Source organism: Armigeres subalbatus, chromosome 2 (assembly GCF_024139115.2).
Source record: "Armigeres subalbatus isolate Guangzhou_Male chromosome 2, GZ_Asu_2, whole genome shotgun sequence".
Classification (NCBI taxonomy): Eukaryota; Metazoa; Arthropoda; class Insecta; order Diptera; family Culicidae; genus Armigeres; species Armigeres subalbatus.
This window is the reverse complement of record NC_085140.1, coordinates 67,769,293-67,786,404: the sequence shown is the minus strand read 5'-3', so window position 1 is coordinate 67,786,404 and position 17,112 is coordinate 67,769,293. Positions and strand designations below refer to the sequence as shown.

The following is a 17,112-nucleotide window of genomic DNA, read 5'->3' as shown; positions in this document are numbered from 1 at the left end:
CCTCTACTAAACTAGCAGGAAAAATCGAGCAGGAAAAAGCTCTTTCAGTGCGCCACCTGTGCCTGAATGCATGAACTGAGCAGGTAAAAATATTTCCCTCTAACTTCACATTTGAGCTTTTTTCCTGCTAACTTCACAATGAGCTTTTTGCTGAGTTCACAGGTCAGCTTTTTCCTGCTGAGTTCAATTCGCATTACTAGTGATATTTTATTTTCAAATGTTTTAATTAAATAATTGATTATTTGTTTTCAAATATAATACATGGAATAACTTCTAGAATGGTGAATCAAGATTAAAAATAATTGTTTTATTGATGCCAGGCAATTTCAATGGGTTTAGGTAATATTTACAATTACATATCATAATTTCCAGCAATACATAACGACTTTTGAAAATCTTAAATTAAAATTAGACATGTTGAGTAAAAGTAAAATAGGATAGGTAATGCTAAATTTCAGATTTGTCTAACTAAGAAAATTTTTCAATTATGCTAACTAATACTAATGAAATCAAGTTCAAAGTTTTCTGAAACAATTTATCAAATATTGAGGTGAATATTTTGGAAACGCTGATATTGCTTTTGAATTGGTAATTGGTGCTTTATAAAAACGATAGCCTGCTAGTGAGGTATCTGTTCCTATATTAATAACAGCCGATATTAATCCCAACCGTCGATAAACCAAATAAAAAATCAATTTATTTAATAAGACTTTTATTCAGTACAATGTTGGTACTAAAATTAGAAGCATGGTTATTTCAAAACGTCTTGAAAATAGCTAGGGTACCTACTGATGAATTTAGATATAAGATATTCTGCTGGAAAGTATTTAGTAGCTGAAGTCTTGAAGCAGTCCGTATGAGTAGTTGTGATACATAATATGAAAACAATGTTGTAAAATGCTGTTTTTAGCAAAGAAGAATGAAAATTAAAACATGATGAGTTGATGCTAGCGGGAACTTTTAAAACGCGTCAACGTTTTTATCCTGTTCGTATACCTTTTGAGCAATGTTGAAAAATCTGTTTTAGTAAAAGATGAATGAAGAATTGAGAATAACGAGTTTATGCTTATTAAGTGGAATTTTTCAAACGCGTCAACGTTTTTATTCTGACCTTAAGCAGTTTTGTAATATAATGTTTTTAATAACGATGAATGATGAAATGAGACATGACGAGTTTTCGCTTTTTATGTGGAGCTTTTAGAACGCGTCAACGTTTTTTGCGGCTCGTGATTTGTTGAGCATTTCTGCAAAATATTGTTTTAGGTAAAAATGAATGAATTAAGACTAGATGATTTGTTGCTTATACTAAAGCACTGGTGGTACAATACCACGGTTATATACCCTAGTACATATTGTAGCATGGTTTCCACGTTCTACCAGCATGAAAGGTGACACACTAGTAGTACAACTTGTACCATGGTACGAATACCCAGTGTGTCATTGTTTATTAGTGGACCTTTTAAACGCGTCAACGTTTTTATCCTGCTCGTAGACAATGTTGAAAAAGCTGTTTTAGTAAAACATGAATGAAGAATTGAGACATAATGAGTTAATGCATATTAGATGGAACTTTTAAACGCGTCAACGTTTTTATCCTGCTCCTATTGAGCAATTTTAAATGCTGTTTTAGTAAAGATAAATGAAGAAATAAGACGCGAGCGAGTTGTTGCTTTTAGGTGGAGCTTTAGAACGCGTCAACGTTTTTCCGTTCGTATACTGAAAGAAACGGCATGGTAACGCCTACCATATCAAAGTAGCAGTAAAACATTTTACCATTTGATTCGGTAGAACGCAAACAGTTTTTAAATTACCAAAAGCGCTAGATTTTACTATGCCTTCTTGAGCAATGACGTGCAGATTTCTGTTTCTTGTCACTGCTACTATGCGCGAGTCAATCCGAAGCATAGTAAATTTCATGAAGATTGGTTTATCTTCACTATGGTAGCATGGTATTCTTTGTAGTTTTTTCAGCCTTTGATATTGTGAACAAATAAAGATGACCTGTATTCAATCAACGAAACATGTTTATTTCCAGTTTGCTAAAATCTTACAACACGTTATTAAAGCAAACATATTTAAAATAATGCTTAATATTAAATAACATAACATGTGGCATGAGAATGCAAATATGAGTTTCCAGTCCAGTTGTACACATTTGCACTTGGAGCTTTGCTAACTAATTCTCCCAAATCACTGTTCTCAGGTCCTGTTATTCATTTAACCGGTTTTCCGCCAGATCTAATTCCACACATAGAAAACGCGGAATGAGCGGAAAACAATCCATACTCAGGAACAAGGACAGGTCAGGTTGGGTCAGTACTCTTTCGGCGGCGTTCATTCAAAAGTAGTGTTCTAAAAATATGTTGAATTTGTCATTTATTTCGATGTAACAGAATAAATCCTAATGTTCTTACCATTAAACATGCAGCTTAAAATGTACAATTATATCCACAATATATTGATAAAACACGTTTCAACGAAGCAACTAATAGAACAAATTTTCGATGCACTGGACAAAATACGAATGGCGACAGAAAACGTCAAAACATACCATAGTCAAAGCGGTAGAAGAACAGTTAAATTTACCATAGCATAGTACTACAGAATGACAACCACATAGTAATGAGGACAATAATGTGGTAATTCATAGAGATGATGAAGTCGTGTCTACCATTATCGTGCATAAACCTAAACAGGACTGTGTAGTTCTTCTACTATAGATTTTTATCAGTGATCTGTTGAGCAGTTCTCAAAATTTGTTTTGGGTAGATGAATGAAGAATTAAAACATGATGAGTTGATGCTCGCGGAACTTTTAAACGCGTCAACGTTTTATCCTGCTCGTATACCTTTTGAGCAATGTTGAAAAATCTGTTTTAGTAAAAGATGAATGAAGAATTGAGACATAATGAGTTGATGATTATTAAGTGGAAGTTTTCAAACGCGTCAACGTTTTTATTCTGACCTTTATGCAATTTTGATGATGATGAAATTAGACATGACGAGTTTTCGCTTATTAGGTGGAGCGTCAACGTTTTTATTCTGCTCGTAGACCTTTTGAGCAGTTTTGTAAATTTTATTTTGGTAAAGATGAATGAAGAATGGAATGATTTGATGCTTATTAGGTGCAACTTTAACCCTTATGCGCAACAAAAAAAACACGTGGATTGCCGACAGGGTACCCGTGTTCCATAAATTGATATTCTTATAACTCAATTTTCAACCGATTTGGATAATTTTGACAGTTTGAAACAGAAACTCATATACTTTTTGCCAATTGTCAAGGTTTGTGATGTCCATTAGACTGGCCCAGATTACTATGGGAGAAAAAATGTTGTCAATTCAACACCCCAAATTGCTTTGGGTGAAATCAATCTCTGAAAATTCAGCTCAATCGCTTGTTATAAGCTGCGCATTTGATTTAAAGTTTGTATGGATTTCAGCCAAAATGTATAGGAAAATACCTCGTCACTCATTCGATCTGAATTGGTTCTGATTGCTCGATTGACCTCAAATTGCAAAACGGCAGTTGGTATGCTACAGAACAATTTCACAGAACATTGCATGATGATTAAATAAACTTTCATATAATTTTCGACTGATTTATTTGGAGCTGATTTGTAAATTTTTGGGTTTTTTGATCGAATCGCATCAGCCGAAACCTGTATAAAAGTTCATTTAATCATCATACAATGTTCTGTGAAATTGTTCTGTAGCATACCAACTGCCGTTTTTGCAATTCTGAGGTCAATCAAATCAACAAACTGAGCTAAACTTTTTTGATTCCTGGAGCTTATGATCTAATGTCCATGAGATATACAAGAAATCTTTGAAGTAAGGCTAAAGAGTCTACAGGCGTAACAAAGGCCATTCAACCAATTTCAAATATGCTACAAGCTCTTTGCACTCTTAGAATTGAAGGTCCCAACTAACAATTTTGGTGCTAAAAGCTTCAACTTCAGCCTTTGGCTGTATAATATTTGAATAAAAGCAGCCAATGCTGAATAAAAGAAAAGCCTCCAAATAATCCCTAAACTTCAACTCGACTATTACCTAAATATCTATCAGCTAGTCAGTTTGTGCCAATATATTTCATCTTTATTGTTTATGCAGCTTTCATATAGTCATAAAACAGCTCTGTCTGAATTAGCAACAAAGCTTATCGGTAAAGAGCTGATGTATAATTAGTTGCTTGTAGCAACTTCCCATATTACGGTGAGTAGCATTCACAATGAAAATGTTTCGCTGTTATAGAACTAACAATATAAGCGTAATGGCGCTATAAATGAACTACGAAGCTTTTAGGCAACTTCTGTATCTTTGAAGATTACACAACGTTTAAGTAAACTTATACTGTTTCTTTTTATAGCTTATCAGTATGGAACGTCAAAACCGCAATGTTTACATTTGATTTTGTTGCCGGAGCTGTGTGAGCTATTATGATTTCTGTAATGCAGCACAAAGGCATTCACCTGCTCTTAGCAACGGACAAAGCGCTGTCTATAGCAGATGTGTAGAAACAAGCCATTTAGAAGCGATATTGCTGTTGGCTCTGTTAAACGATTAGCAGCAGATAACATCTATACAGATCGAGAAAATGTTCCAAAACAATTTCAGCGATTGATGATGCATCAAAGTTAGCCCAGAACATGCTGACAGATGTTTGAATAATGGTTGAAATAATGCTGAAAGCATACTTTTAAGCTTATGCTGAAAGCAGCATGTAGGCCTCTTTCTAACGTTTATACAGCATGAATCTGAAAATGCGTTAGTAAAACAACCTATAGGGTGTGCGAAGAAGCATCCAAATTTTCTTTGTTATTTACATATGTCAGTGACGGTGATGACAGAGCAGCGGCCATTGAATAAGGAAATCAGGAGTTCAATCTAGGTAGCAACAAAATTGATATTTGAGTTTTCAAAAAAAAACATTAAATAAGCTCCAGCCAATACGTAACTTCTAGGAAGCTGGAATAAACTCGTAAAATAGCCTACTGTGCAGGAAAATTTATAAATAAACTGATGAGCTTTGCACAACAATGCGAATCTGATGAAACTTGGATCGGTAAACGATTTTGATCGTGCATTCTTATGCGATGTGTGGTTGTCTGGGCACTGAAGTTTGGTTCTGCATTCAACTTCACTAAACCCAGAGTTCTCGAGATCAACCAAAAAACTACCAGCAGGAAAAATATCTTCGTTGGCGCGATAATCAAGTTTCATAAGAAGCAACAACTCACTGAAGTTTGGTTCTGCATTCAACTTCACTAAACCAGAGTTCTCGAGATCAACCAAAAAACTACCAGCAGGAAAAATATCTTCGTTGGCGCGATCATCAAGTTTCACATAAGAAGCAACAACTCACTGAAGTTTGGTTCTGCATTCAACTTCACTAAACCCAGAGTTCTCGAGATCAACCAAAAAACTACCAGCAGGAAAAATATCCTCGTTGGCGCAATCATCAAGTTTCACTTAAGAAGCGACAACTCATTGAAGTTTGGGACTGCATTCAACTTCACTAAACCCAGAGTTCTCGAGATCAACCAAAAAACTACCAGCAGGAAAAATATCCTCGTTGGCGCAATCATCAAGTTTCACATAAGAAGCAACAACTCACTGAAGTTTGGTTCTGCATTCAACTTCACTAAACCCAGAGTTCTCGAGATCAACCAAAAAACTACCAGCAGGAAAAATATCTTCGTTGGCGCGATAATCAAGTTTCACATAAGAAAAAACAACTCACTGAAGTTTGGTTCTGCATTCAACTTCACTAAACCCAGAGTTCTCGAGATCAACCAAAAAACTACCAGCAGGAAAAATATCTTCGTTGGCGCGATCATCAAGTTTCACATAAGAAGCAACAACTCACTGAAGTTTGGTTCTGCATTCAACTTCACTAAACCCAGAGTTCTCGAGATCAACCAAAAAACTACCAGCAGGAAAAATATCTTCGTTGGCGCGATCATCAAGTTTCACTTAAGAAGCAACAACTCATTGAGGTTTGGGACTGCATTCAACTTCACTAAACCCAGAGCTCTCGAGATCAACCAAAAAACTACCAGCAGGAAAAATATCCTCGTTGGCGCAATCATCAAGTTTCACTTAAGAAGCAACAACTCATTGAGGTTTGGGACTGCATTCAACTTCACTAAACCCAGAGCTCTCGAGATCAACCAAAAACTACCAGCAGGAAAAATATCTTCGTTGGCGCGATCATCAAGTTTCACATAAGAAGCAACAACTCACTGAAGTTTGGTTCTGCATTCAACCACTAAACCCAGAGTTCTCGAGATCAACCAAAAACTACCAGCAGGAAAAATATCTTCGTTGGCGCGATCATCAAGTTTCACATGAAGCAACAACTCACTGAAGTTTGGTTCTGCATTCAACTTCACTAAACCCAGAGTTCTCGAGATCAACCAAAAACTACCAGCAGGAAAAAATATCCTCGTTGGCGCAATCATCAAGTTTCACTTAAGAAGCGACAACTCATTGAAGTTTGGGACTGCATTCAACTTCACTAAACCCAGAGTTCTCGAGATCAACCAAAAAACTACCAGCAGGAAAAATATCCTCGTTGGCGCAATCATCAAGTTTCACTTAAGAAGCAACCACTCACTGAAGTTTGGTTCTGCATTCAACTTCACTAAACCCAGAGTTCTCGAGATCAACCAAAAAACTACCAGCAGGAAAAATATCTTCGTTGGCGCGATAATCAAGTTTCACATAAGAAGCAACAACTCACTGAAGTTTGGTTCTGCATTCAACTTCACTAAAACCCAGAGTTCTCGAGATCAACCAAAAAACTACCAGCAGGAAAAATATCTTCGTTGGCGCGATCATCAAGTTTCACATAAGAAGCAACAACTCACTGAAGTTTGGTTCTGCATTCAACTTCACTAAACCCAGAGTTCTCGAGATCAACCAAAAAACTACCAGCAGGAAAAATATCCTCGTTGGCACCAATCATCAAGTTTCACCAAAAGCAACAACTCATTGAGGTTTGGGACTGCATTCAACTTCACTAAACCCAGAGCTCTCGAGATCAGCAAAAACTACCAGCAGGAAAAATATCCTCGTTGGCGCAATCATCAAGTTTCACTTAAAAAGCAACAACTCATTGAGGTTTGGGACTGCATTCAACTTCACTAAACCCAGAGCTCTCGAGATCAACCAAAAAACTACCAGCAGGAAAAATATCTTCGTTGGCGCGATCATCAAGTTTCACATAAGAAGCAACAACTCACTGAAGTTTGGTTCTGCATTCAACTTCACTAAACCCAGAGTTCTCGAGATCAACCAAAAAACTACCAGCAGGAAAAATATCCTCGTTGGCGCAATCATCAAGTTTCACTTAAGAAGCAACAACTCATTGAGGTTTGGGACTGCATTCAACTTCACTAAACCCAGAGCTCTCGAGATCAACCAAAAAACTACCAGCAGGAAAAATATCTTCGTTGGCGCGATCATCAAGTTTCACTTAAGAAGCGACAACTCATTGAAGTTTGGGACTGCATTCAACTTCACTAAACCCAGAGTTCTCGAGATCAACCAAAAAACTACCAGCAGGAAAAATATCCTCGTTGGCGCAATCATCAAGTTTCACTTAAGAAGCAACAACTCATTGAGGTTTGGGACTGCATTCAACTTCACTAAACCCAGAGCTCTCGAGATCAACCAAAAAACTACCAGCAGGAAAAATATCTTCGTTGGCGCGATAATCAAGTTTCACATAAGAAGCAACAACTCACTGAAGTTTGGTTCTGCATTCAACTTCACTAAACCCAGAGTTCTCGAGATCAACCAAAAAACTACCAGCAGGAAAAATATCTTCGTTGGCGCGATCATCAAGTTTCACATAAGAAGCAACAACTCACTGAAGTTTGGTTCTGCATTCAACTTCACTAAACCCAGAGTTCTCGAGATCAACCAAAAAACTACCAGCAGGAAAAATATCTTCGTTGGCGCGATCATCAAGTTTCACTTAAGAAGCAACAACTCATTGAGGTTTGGGACTGCATTCAACTTCACTAAACCCAGAGCTCTCGAGATCAACCAAAAACTACCAGCAGGAAAAATATCCTCGTTGGCGCAATCATCAAGTTTCACTTAAGAAGCAACAACTCATTGAGGTTTGGGACTGCATTCAACTTCACTCAAACCCAGAGCTCTCGAGATCAACCAAAAACTACCAGCAGGGAAAAATATCTTCGTTGGCGCGATCATCAAGTTTCACATAAGAAGCAACAACCTCACTGAAGTTTGGTTCTGCATTCAACTTCACTAAACCCAGAGTTCGAGATCAACCAAAAACTACCAGCAGGAAAAATATCTTCGTTGGCGCGATAATCAAGTTTCACATAAGAAGCAACAACTCACTGAAGTTTGGTTCTGCATTCAACTTCACTAAACCCAGAGTTCTCGAGATCAACCAACAAACTACCAGCAGGGAAAAATATCTTCGTTGGCGCGATCATCAAGTTTCACATGAAGCAACAACTCACTGAAGTTTGGTTCTGCATTTCAACTTCACTAAACCCAGAGTTCTCGAGATCAACCAAAAACTACCAGCAGGAAAAATATCCTCGTTGGCGCGATCATCAACTTTCACATAAGAAGCAACAACTCACTGAATTTTGGTTCTGCATTCAACTTCACCAAACCCAGAGTTCTCGAGATCAACCAAAAACTACCAGCAGGAAAAATATCCTCGTTGGCGCAATCATCAATGTTTCACTTAAGAAGCGACAACTCATTGAAGTTTGGGACTGCATTCAACTTCCACTCAAACCCAGAGTTCTCGAGATCAACCAAAACTACCAGCAGGAAAAATATCCTCGTTGGCGCAATCATCAAGTTTCACTTAAGAAGCAACAACTCATTGAGGTTTGGGACTGCATTCAACTTCACTAAACCCAGAGTTCTCGAGATCAACCAAAACTACCAGCAGGAAAAATATCCTCGTTGGCGCAATCATCAAGTTTCACTTAAAAGCAACAACTCATTGAGGTTTGGGACTGCATTCAACTTCACTAAACCTAAACCCAGAGCTCTCGAGATCAACCAAAAACTACCAGCAGGAAAAATATCTTCGTTGGCGCGATCATCAAGTTTCACATAAGAAGCAACAACTCACTGAAGTTTGGTTCTGCATTCAACTTCACTAAACCCAGAGTTCTCGAGATCAACCAAAAACTACCAGCAGGAAAAATATCTTCAAGTTGGCGCGATCATCAAGTTTCACATAAGAAGCAACAACTCACTGAAGTTTTGTTCTGCATTCAACTTCACTAAACCCAGAGTTCTCGAGATCAACCAAAAACTACCAGCAGGAAAAAATATCTTCGTTGGCGCGATCATCAAGTTTCACTTAAGAAGCAACAACTCATTGAGGTTTGGGACTGCATTCAACTTCACTAAACCCAGAGCTCTCGAGATCAACCAAAAACTACCAGCAGGAAAAAATATCCTCGTTGGCGCAATCATCAAGTTTCACTTAAGAAGCAACAACTCATTGAGGTTTGGGACTGCATTCAACTCACTAAACCCAGAGCTCTCGAGATCAACCAAAAACTACCAGCAGGAAAAATATCTTCGTTGGCGCGATCATCAAGTTTCACATAAGAAGCAACAACTCACTGAAGTTTGGTTTCTGCATTCAACTTCACTAAACCCAGAGTTCTCGAGATCAACCAAAAAACTACCAGCAGGAAAAAATATCTTCCGTTGGCGCGATCATCAGAGTTTCACATAAGAAGCAACAACTCACTGAAGTTTGGTTCTGCATTCAACTTCACTAAACCCAGAGTTCTCGAGATCAACCAAAAACTACCAGCAGGAAAAAATATCCTCGTTGGCGCAATCATCAAGTTTCACATAAGAAGCGACAACTCATTGAAGTTTGGTTCTGCATTCAACTTCACTAAACCCAGAGTTCTCGAGATCAACCAAAAACTACCAGCAGGAAAAATATCCTCGTTGGCGCAATCATCAAGTTTCACTTAAGAAGCAACAACTCATTGAGGTTTGGGACTGCATTCAACTTCACTAAACCCAGAGCTCTCGAGATCAGCAAAAACTACCAGCAGGAAAAATATCCTCGTTGGCGCGATAATCAAGTTTCACATAAGAAGCAACAACTCACTGAAGTTTGGTTCTGCATTCAACTTCACTAAACCCAGAGTTCTCGAGATCAACCAAAAAACTACCAGCAGGAAAAATATCCTCGTTGGCGCAATCATCAAGTTTCACATAAGAAGCGACAACTCATTGAAGTTTGGTTCTGCATTCAACTTCACTAAACCCAGTGTTCTCGAGATCAACCAAACACCTACCAGCAGGAAAAATATCCTCGTTGGCGCGATAATCAAGTTTTCACTTAAGAAGCACCAACTCATTGAGGTTTGGGACTGCATTCAACTTCACTAAACCCAGAGCTCTCGAGATCAACCAAAAAACTACCAGCAGGAAAAATATCTTCGTTGGCGCGATAATCAAGTTTCACATAAGAAGCAACAACTCACTGAAGTTTGGTTCTGCATTCAACTTCACTAAACCCAGAGTTCTCGAGATCAACCAAAAAACTACCAGCAGGAAAAATATCCTCGTTGGCGCAATCATCAAGTTTCACATAAGAAGCAACAACTCACTGAAGTTTGGTTCTGCATTCAACTTCACTAAACCCAGAGTTCTCGAGATCAACCAAAAAACTACCAGCAGGAAAAATATCCTCGTTGGCGCGATAATCAAGTTTCACATAAGAAGCAACAACTCACTGAAGTTTGGTTCTGCATTCAACTTCACTAAACCCAGAGTTCTCGAGATCAACCAAAAAACTACCAGCAGGAAAAATATCTTCGTTGGCGCGATCATCAAGTTTCACATAAGAAGCAACAACTCACTGAAGTTTGGTTCTGCATTCAACTTCACTAAACCCAGAGTTCTCGAGATCAACCAAAAAACTACCAGCAGGAAAAATATCCTCGTTGGCGCAATCATCAAGTTTCACATAAGAAGCGACAACTCATTGAAGTTTGGTTCTGCATTCAACTTCACTAAACCCAGAGTTCTCGAGATCAACCAAAAAACTACCAGCAGGAAAAATATCTTCGTTGGCGCGATCATCAAGTTTCACATAAGAAGCAACAACTCATTGAAGTTTGGTTCTGCATTCAACTTCACTAAACCCAGAGTTCTCGAGATCAACCAAAAAACTACCAGCAGGAAAAATATCCTCGTTGGCGCAATCATCAAGTTTCACTTAAGAAGCAACAACTCATTGAGGTTTGGGACTGCATTCAACTTCACTAAACCCAGAGTTCTCGAGATCAACCAAAAAACTACCAGCAGGAAAAATATCCTCGTTGGCGCAATCATCAAGTTTCACTTAAGAAGCAACAACTCATTGAGGTTTGGGACTGCATTCAACTTCACTAAACCCAGAGTTCTCGAGATCAACCAAAAAACTACCAGCAGGAAAAATATCCTCGTTGGCACAATCATCAAGTTTCACATAAGAAGCGACAACTCATTGAAGTTTGGGACTGCATTCAACTTCACTAAACCCAGAGCTCTCGAGATCAACCAAAAAACTACCAGCAGGAAAAATATCTTCGTTGGCGCGATCATCAAGTTTCACATAAGAAGCAACAACTCACTGAAGTTTGGTTCTGCATTCAACTTCACTAAACCCAGAGTTCTCGAAATCAACCAAAAAACTACCAGCAGGAAACATATCTTCGTTGGCGCAATCATCAAGTTTCACATAAGAAGCAACCACTCACTGAAGTTTGGGACTGAATTCAACTTTAATATTCACAGCATTTATAGAATACGCCAAAAAATTACGAGCAGGAAAAATATATTCGTTGGCGCAAACATCAAGTTTCTCATAAAAACGTTAACTTATCGAATTTTGGGGCTGCATTCAACTTCACAAATCACAGCATTTTTTCAAAATACGTCCAAAAATCTATGAGCAGGAAAATGTATTCCACTATATTCTTGGGCGCAATCATCAAGTTACACTTGGAACGCGACAACCGAAACGCGTTGATACAATTATCGTAAAGTTAGATTAATGTTATGAGTTTATTCATAAATCTGTACCTTTATTACATCTTCAAACCAGTGGCGTAGCCACGGGGGTGGTTTTGGGTATAAAACCCCCCCCAGAGACAACATTTTTGGAAGAAATTTTTTTTTTCGAAAAAAAAAATGTTCAGAAACCCCCCCCCAGACCAATTTTCTGGCTACGCCACTGCTTCAAACAATACTTCGTAAACGACATAATTTGGAAAAATATAGTAGTACACTCAATTATTATAACCATTTGTTATAAAAAAGTACTCAGTCCCAGTGAGTTTAAATATTAGGTACATAGTCTGATTAGAACGCAATGATATGAACGTATTAACAAATTAGTAGCATAGCCTACATATTTAATTTATCACTATTGTCAATTTTGTTTTATAAAATCCTCTTAATTTTATTGGATATTGTTTAATTTGATTTCAATAAATGTTTCAATGCATGACTGTGATCTCAGCAGGAAAAATTTGAATTTTGTGAAGCCAGCAGGAAAAAAATTAAGCTTCCGAAAGCTCTCGAGCTTCAAATGTCACATATAGATGGCGCCACCATGGAAGTCGAAAAATTTTACCCACTCGATTTTTTTTCCTGCTCGTTTAACACCAGCAGAATCCAAAGGATCTTAAATTAAAAAAAAATATCAAAAGGAACAAATTTTGACTGTTATGCTCTTTTCAAATGTTAGTCTAGAATTGTTATTTCTTTACGTGAGTTGCGTCGCATCGCACGTGGCGTTTGCTCTGGCCGACACCTTAGTGTCAGAGTTGTCACATGAATAGGCCTAACTCGAGCATAAATTTGAAACATAGTTTTTATTCCAGTGTGTTGACTATACTGTCAAACACTGTTAAGTGTGTTGACTATACTGTCAACCTAGCTCTGGACCTCGGATCAATTTTGGACGATATCAATAGGAGGGAATGTAGGTGGTTTCTAACTTATCAACGCAAGGATACTGACTGGAGCATCGGAAGGATTCCATTTTTATAGACAACGTCGAAAATGGGTTGACCGAATATATCAGATAGAACAGGCAATAGTAGATGCACAGGTAAACTGAATATCTATACCAACAACAACGCGCATAGTCCTTCACAATTGAATTGATACGAGTTTTCTCTACTCACTACGTAATCTATCGTCGACATACCCGTCGTAGTACAACTGCGTAGTGAACTGCGAATAAATCACGAACGTTTTCAAAGAGTTATTTCGCTGAAGACCCGTTTCCCATAAAGCAACTGATACTACTTTTTGTTGATAAATTCGCTGCAATTACTGAATTACAAATGAATACCGCGGTATTTTCTACGGTAATGTTTATGAAGTGCAAAATTACATATGATTGAACATTACTGCCTCTTTCGTAGGTCCAAGTGTGACTAAAAAGTTATCATTTTATTTCAAGTTTCTTCTTTGTCAGTTTACTATCACAGCAGCATGATGTAAACGATCTTCTCAATTTGTTGCCTTTTAAATACTGCCGTGTCAAGCATATCTGTCCCATGTCGAAAATATGCAACTGGCAGGGAAAATGCGATTGAAGCTGGAAACATATTTTTCAGTTTGTAGGTAAATTATCCCATGAAAATTTTATTAATAAACGTATATCGATGAAAATAGTGTATTTCTAATGGCTTAGTATGTTTCAAATGATAAACACTGTTTTTAATGGAATTTATTCAGTGGGACATTTATGCAGCGAAATTGAAGACAAAATTGATAATTCCAAGCATATTTGTCCCAGTGCTAGAGTATCATCAGATTACTTTGTGCTTAGCAAAAGTTTAGTTTGGTCTGTATAATAACCTGATACAAATTAGATGCATTTCAAAGCGTATTGTAGTAAGGGGCCGTACACTAATAACGTTAGCGTTTGGGGGAGAGGGCTCTTACGCTCCATAGAAAAAAAAATCTGACATGGGGACGAGTGTGTCTGAAAACCCCAGAGATATTATACCTTACATAAGGGTAAGGACAGTGAGAATTGGTTCCTATATATTATTTGATCCTGAAATAAGTTCAGGTGAGTTATGTTTCAGCGCAGATGGATTTTCGGAAGAAGCATCAAAATAAGGTTCCGTGGTAACTCAATACCGCAATACTGATCTGAAATTTATTTCAGATTAGCATCTGATGTGTCGAGTGAAAACTTCAACCTGTGTGGGGTGGGTGTATGAACATTTGAGTCATTTGTTAAGTCCATTTTACACAATTTCGAGAAGACATCAAAAAACTTTTGAACAAATTGGCAAAGAACCTTTCGATTTCTTCGATACAGATCAATAGTTTTTGTCAACACTCTACACCCTGGGGCACTTCCAGTGCAAAAACTGTAAGCAGTACTCCATAATTGCTATTCAAAGTGCGTGGACATATGTAGTTTCCAAAACAAACAAACAAAAATCATACATTCCTGAATAAGATTTTTTTTTTCGTATTTTTTGCCAGAATTCGTATTTTTGGAAGAGGTTTCAGAATATATAAAAATCTCATTTTGGCCAAAAATGTTACAAATGCAGTTTCTCAAACAAACGATTTATTTGTTAACACATGTTTAGGACCATTTTTTCGTAACAAGTTGCATTCGACGAAAAATGAGAACGATCGCTCGGTTGGCCGAAGTATTGTGTTCTGCATTGCGCGGCCGGTAATAAAAATTAATCAGTTCAGTGCGTGATCTCTCTTGTTTCGGACAGCAGAACGATCGCGCTGTCGGCCGAAGTATTGTATTTTGCATTGCGCGGCCGGTAATAAAAAATAAAAAAAAAATAATCAGTTCAGTGCGTGATTTCTCTTGTTTCGGATAGCAGAACGATCGCTCGGTCGACCGAAATATTGTGTTCTGCATTGCGCGGCCGGTAATAAAAATTAATCAGTTCAGTGCGTGATTTCTCTTGTTTCGGACAGCAGAACGATCGCGCTGTCGGCCGAAGTATTGTGTTCTGCATTGCGCGGCCGGTAATAAAAAAATAATCAGTTCAGTGCGTGATTTCTCTTGTTTCGAACAGCAGAACGATCGCGCTGTCAGCCGAAGTATTGTGTTTTGCATTGCGCGGCCGGTAATAAAAAAATAATCAGTTCAGTGCTTGATTTCTCTTGTTTCGGACAGCAGAACGATCGCACGGTCGGCCGAAGTATTGTGTTCTGCATGGCGCGGCCGGTAATAAAAATTAATCAGTTCAGTGCGTGATCTCTCTTGTTCCGGACAGCAGAACGATCGCGCGGTCTGCCGAAATATTAGTGTTATTTCCCATCCCATAGATCGCATCGCTTACCAAAGTGAATCCAGATAAATTATCCTTTGTAACTAAAACGATATCCTATCCCAAGATAATCGTGGAGATGCAGAGGTATACTCGGTCTCTAGTAGCAACGAGAGTCGGACTAACAATCCTTCCATTCCTATATGACCGTAAGGACGTGGCCGGCGCCGTTATTGACTTTAAATATTTGAGCTCCCGAAACGTGTACATTGAGAATGGATAGCTAATCCCAAGCCCCATTCATTGTGTTCTCTGTACAATTTCGCAAGTTCAGTCAATCACGGAGTAGCAACTACGAATTGTACGGTCATAATGCTCATGCTCATGCTCATGCTCATGCTCACAAGTTGCATTCGACGAAAAATTTGGCCCCATTGTTTGCTATTGAAAATCAATTAGTCACTTCGTTCCGAAGCTATTGCAAAAATTTTGTATTTATGTAAATTAATTGGCCCTACCTTATAGCCATGTGCTAAGAAGCGCGACTACAAAGCGATGATGTGTAGGTGGCTCGGTTGGACTCACGGTCAAAGGAATTTTCGCGTGCAATTAGGCATAAAAGTATCATAGTTTTAGCCTCATCTTATACGAATGCAAATATGATAATGCCAATAAGGAAAGAAGAAAACATATAAATAAATACATAGAATGCGAATAAAAATGAGAAACTTGAATCATCTTAATATGCTGCAATTATTATTTTTCAATTTTCATAATGCACAAGAAAGGCATCAACGATGTAAGGTAGATTAACGTGGATTAACCTTTTTTACCCATTGAAACTATATCACAACCCATATTCTTTCTCTGAAAGATTTGATAATGAAAATTGGCCTCTTCGAAGTAATTTAATACATGTTGTATGAAATTTATTTCAATGGGACAGTTATGCTTGAAAATTCTACAATGGGACAAAATGACTCGATATTTTTTCGCTAAGTTTACGAACAAACTATATGTATTTATTCGTTCACAATAAAATATACATTAATTTAGAACGTTTGGTGCATAAAACTCAAAAACTTAAAAATCGACATGGGACAGCAGTATTATAGTCATACTACATTTGTACAATCAGTGTAACAAGATAAGTAACATCCTAATCTTATAGTTTCAGGAGAGATCATTGATATTGGCCAAAATTTGACTTTATCCCAGATGCCATCTGATGTCAAAGCAATCGTCGAAGCAGGCACTTCCTACCGCATACTTTCACACCAACTTCAGCTCCCTCAGAATGTGCTGGCAATACTGCCAGAACCATGTGGCAATCCAACTGTAGCTGATCCTATCGCTATGCAGTTAATGACAGAACTTGAGGCACCAGATGAAGGACAAACTCAATTTCAAAATCTCAACCGGCAATCGACACGGCCATGGCAGAAGATATACAAATTCCTACGTGCTCGAAGTATCTCAATGAAGAAATAAAATCATCTCCGAATGACAACATCACCGATGAAAATCTGTCACCAAATAAGCCAGCGAAACGTATCAATGACCCTGGATATCAACAATCCAGCAAGAAGCAAGCAACAAGTCTGCTGAAGTTCCGCACGTTCGAAATCAATTGGAATAAACTTGGTGACAATCTTCTAGAACGCCTTGGCGACCTACAAGAATTCATCTCGCAGAATCCCGAATCCGCTGTTCCTCGTTCGATTCGCTTCAAGAAAACCGAAATGACTAGCCTAGTGAACAATATTGTCGACCAGATGCGATGCGTCGACAACAACATCAAACGGATACAATAGAAA

At 38.0% G+C, this 17,112-nt stretch overlaps 1 protein-coding gene across 1 annotated transcript in view; it reads left to right on the top strand.

Moving 5' to 3' along the window:
* Positions 1-17,109, top strand: part of LOC134209019 (uncharacterized) — a 20,888-nt gene extending 3,779 nt beyond the window's left edge. Inside the window, exons 3-4 of the mRNA XM_062685000.1 lie at positions 16,467-16,766; positions 16,841-17,109. Coding sequence (XP_062540984.1) covers positions 16,467-16,766; positions 16,841-17,109 — 569 coding nt within the window. The remainder of the gene's footprint in view (positions 1-16,466; positions 16,767-16,840) is intronic.
* Positions 17,110-17,112: the final 3 nt, after the last annotated feature.